Consider the following 4,164-nt stretch of genomic DNA (forward strand, 5'->3'; position numbering starts at 1 on the left):
TAACAAATAAAAAAAACAATATTTTCAGTTTTGTTAGTATAAAATATATATAAAAGAAAATTAATTTCTATAAAACAAGAAGAAAAATTGCTTATAAAATAAAATATTTGTATTTTTGTGGGTGTGTGTGTAATATATAAAAGCAGCAGTTTTTTTGTTATACATATTTTTTTGTTTTGAATTAAATTCTTGGCGAAAGAACAAATTTTTTCCTACGAAAAAAAGCAAGAGATTCAATATAAAATACTATCATATTCCTTAAGATTAAAGCAAGAAGTAAATCTATAAATTTTCCTTGAACAAGGAGGGGGATTCATTAAACATATTTACATAACATTAGTTGTAGGGTTGTGTGTGTTTTCTTTTTATCATTTTAAGGAGATTTTTTTCTAAATAATTTTCCAAACTACAATTTTTATGATTGTTTTCGGATTGTTTCTTTGAAAAAAGTATAAAAAAGTTAAACTACATTTTTTATAATTTTTAGTTAGTTTAAATATTGCATATTTTTGTTGTTATTGTTAATACATCGTAATTTCACTACCGTTTTTACGCACTTTCACCCCAATAGAATTCATCACGTTCTTGGGGTACATAGAAGGCGGCACATGTACACTCCCACACCTCCTTGGGATATTCCCATTCGACGTTGTAGGACCATTGTTTGGTCTCCAAATCATAACATTGTACCGCCGAAGTGGCCCTGTTAATTGTAGCCGATGACAGCAGACCACCTATGAAATAAATGCGTTTCTTAACTGCCGCGACACCGGTATAATATTTTGGCATTGGATTTGTTGACTCGGTGGACCATGTATCCGTGGCAATATCATACACATCAATGGTTTCGGCGAGCACGCGTGTCTCTGTTACATTATCTTCATACCAACCACCGCAAGCATATATTCGCCCTTCCATAGCAATGAGTATGTGATCAGCTCGGGGTGTAGGCATTTGGCACAATTTTATCCATTTTTCAGTCGTCGTATCGAAACACCATAACGAAGCTAAGACCAAATGGCGATCAATTCCACCTGGAAATAAAATTAAATTGGTTAGGAAAAACAGGGATAATACCGGGGTACATAATGCATCTGAAATCCAAATATTTTAAAATGTCACAAAGCTGACCGTATATTATAAAATAGACTGTCTGGTCACTCCCAGTCTTCAAAAGAGAGAAGACATTCTGACTTTTAAACAGAGAAAACATTGCGGCCTTCTAAGGAGAGTAAATCTCTGATTTTCTAAAGAGAGGAAAAACATTGTTCTAAAGAAAGAAGACCACATAGGGGGATGCCCTTCGGAAATACCTTCAGACATTCTTAAGAGAGAAGACCTCCTGGCCTTGTAAACAGAGAAACAAAGACAGGTCTTCTAAAAAAACGAGGAAGCAGAGATCCTCTTGGTCTTCCAAGAGAGAAGACCTACTGGTATCTGAAAGACAGAACCTCCTAATTTTCTTTGGAGAAAAGACATACTGACACTGGCATTTTGTGAAATATTCTATAGAGAATTTCGTATTTAATAAAGAAGACCTCCTCATCTTCTATAAAGAAGTCCCTATTTTTCTTTTATGAGGAAAGAAGACCATTGAAAGAATTTCTGGTATTCTATTAGGACCTTTCATGAAGAAGACCTACTGGTAATCTATGAAAATTAACTTCTGTTGTTCTGGTCGTCTATTAAGAAGTCCTTCGGGTGGTATATTAAGAAGACCTTCTGATTTCAACGAAGAAGACCATCTGGTCTTCTATGAAGGAGACCTTCTGATCTTCTATTATGAATTTAGAACGTATTAATTTAAACATATAATTTCGGTGTTCTACTCGAGAATATTTTAATGAAGATACATTTTTGACCGTTGTCTTGGAATGTCCTTCTTGTGTATTGGCCGCAACACCGTATCAGTTCTACCAGCTATTTCTTGAGAGAATATTATTTCGTTATTAATAAAGAAGATTTCCTGGGATTCTATAGTGCAGAACTTCTCATGGGTTTAAGCGGAAAAAATGCCTACGGGTTGCCTATAACTATAAATTCCAGTTTAATATTCTATTGAGCGATATTCTATAATTTTATAGAGGGGAAAATGATCGATCCAATAATAAATCCAAACATTGTACAAACGGCATTATATTGCTCGTATAGAAATCTCTTGATCTTTTATAGATAAACGACATTTTATTCTTCTGTGTTGGCAAAACTTTCTGACATTTTTTACTACTTTTAACCACTTTGCCCCACTTTTCCTATTTATTTCGGTTCTAAAATAAAATTATTAAAATAAAGTATGTACCCCTTATAAATTATGGTTTTACAACTTCAAACCTTACCTGATATATACAATTTATCGCCTAATACCACACCAGCATGTTGACTACGATTTTCGGCTAAGGGTGGCAAATATTCCCAACGATCAGCACTGGCATTATAACGTTCACAATTTGACTGGGCCATATCATTGGCATAATGATCACCATCATTATCATTCAGTTCACAGACACCACCCACGGCATACAGAAAATTATTACCCATGGCATTCAGGGAGAAACGACAACGATCCGCTTGTATGGGTGCAATTGTTTTCCATTTATCTTTTGTTGGGCAATAACGAAAACCAAATGGATGGATATATTCCTTAAGGCAAACATCGTACGAACCACCCACAATATATAAATCATTGCCCAAGACAGCAGTGCCGTAATTGCCTGAAATGCAATAAAAAATAGTTGTACATAAGATTTATACAAACATGTTCTTAGTTTCATTTTACTTACATTGTTCTATATGTGGAATCACAGTTAAACTTTCCCATTTACCCACAGATGGCAAGAAACAGCTAATCTGATTTGTCAAACCATTTGTTTCGAAGCCGCCAATCTTCACCAATGCCAGCTCCATGCCACGCGAATTGATTAGAATATTTGACGAGATAACTTCATCACAACAATCTTTTGTGCTATGTTTTCTTTGTTGTTGTTGTTTTTGCATTTCTTGCCGCACTGCATCCACATATTGTTGGGAATCTTCTTCAGCTGCTTCCGTGTTTGAAAGTAAACTGTTGACATCCTCAGCTTTGATTTGATTAAAGCGAACTTTGGCAAACAACATTCTAGCTAAATCCATTTTTAATCTTGTCTCAAGACAATATTGTAATGCAATTTGCAATACCCGCTCCTCCCGACAATCCACTGGATAGTTACATGATAATATATAATCCAACTGATCCCATGTTAGATTTACTAAATCGGGTGTTTGGGCAAATTCATCTAGACGAGAACAAATAAAACGATATGTTTTACGTTTCAATGCATCCAAGGCATATAGATCGGCTAGTGCTGCAATCGCTACACAATTTTCCAAATCAATTTGTGATTCTAAATAATTGGAACATGCCTCAATGACGGCTTTCATTTGGACATGTGTCGACACGGAGAGTACATCTTGAACGTTATTACGATCCAATTCTAATTTAGATGTATAGGCATATTCTATGAGTAGTTCAATGCCACGGGCATTGACACCGTTTAATTTGATCTCAGATTGACGAGCTTCACGCATGGCATCGGTAAACATGGCGCAAAAGTAATCACTACAGGCTGCCAAAACAACACGATGGGCCTGTGGTGAAAATTATAAGATTACTATCAATTTAAGAAAAAGAAATATTTTTGTATTTTAGGTTACCTTAAATGTTCTCCCCTCCACAATGAGGGTGACATCGAACAACTTATCCGAACATCTTAAGGCATTTAGACCTTGCAACAATGCCTCCGAATGTGAGGTCAACATAAAATTAGGTGCTGCTGCACGTGAGTATTTTGTTGATGGTGAATTTTCGGCCGTTGTATTGGAACGTCCTTCTTGTGTATTGTGCCGCAACACAGAGGCAGCTCCACCAGCCATCTTTATTTGTGCGAGTTGTATCTTTTGGTCTTTTGTGGATCCAACAAAATTGTGTAAAAAATGTTGAGTGTTTCTTGTCTCCGGCTCAAATCATGTGTTTGAATTTTCGGCAATGAGTTTCAATATTGTGCTCCTAAAAAGAAATATTTAAAAAACTTGTTAATAAAAGTTTAATATATAGTCCATATCTAAGAAACAATGAATTCTAAAAAAAAAATTGTTTGGAACAATAGCCGAAAAAATCGAATTTCATAA

General features: G+C 35.1%; 1 protein-coding gene across 1 annotated transcript; it reads right to left on the reverse strand.

The window, feature by feature from the left end:
* Window positions 1-549: 549 nt before the first annotated feature.
* On the reverse strand, window positions 550-3,920 carry LOC133334670 (kelch-like protein 22). Its single transcript, XM_061543002.1, has 4 exons — window positions 3,691-3,920; window positions 2,781-3,624; window positions 2,337-2,711; window positions 550-1,034 (listed from the first exon to the last, which is right to left on the reverse strand). The coding sequence occupies exons 1-4, from the start codon at window positions 3,907-3,909 to the stop codon at window positions 550-552; spliced, it is 1,923 nt and encodes a 640-aa protein (XP_061398986.1). The 5' UTR covers window positions 3,910-3,920.
* Window positions 3,921-4,164: the final 244 nt, after the last annotated feature.

This window comes from Musca vetustissima, unplaced genomic scaffold (assembly GCF_032173495.1).
Source record: "Musca vetustissima isolate MV318-11 ecotype Yass unplaced genomic scaffold, APGP_CSIRO_Mvet_v1 utg3313, whole genome shotgun sequence".
Lineage (NCBI taxonomy): Eukaryota > Metazoa > Arthropoda > Insecta > Diptera > Muscidae > Musca > Musca vetustissima.

Bases quoted from the DNA above. Each gene is read 5' to 3' on its own strand.
- LOC133334670 (XM_061543002.1), bottom strand. From the start codon at position 3,909: ATGGCTGGTGGAGCTGCCTCTGTGTTGCGGCACAATACACAAGAAGGA. The intron at 2,712-2,780 runs GTAAGTAAAATG...ATTGCATTTCAG, and splicing joins GATTCCACATATAGAACAAT to GCAATTACGGCACTGCTGTC. The intron at 1,035-2,336 runs GTAAGGTTTGAA...TTTTATTTCCAG, and splicing joins CGATAAATTGTATATATCAG to GTGGAATTGATCGCCATTTG.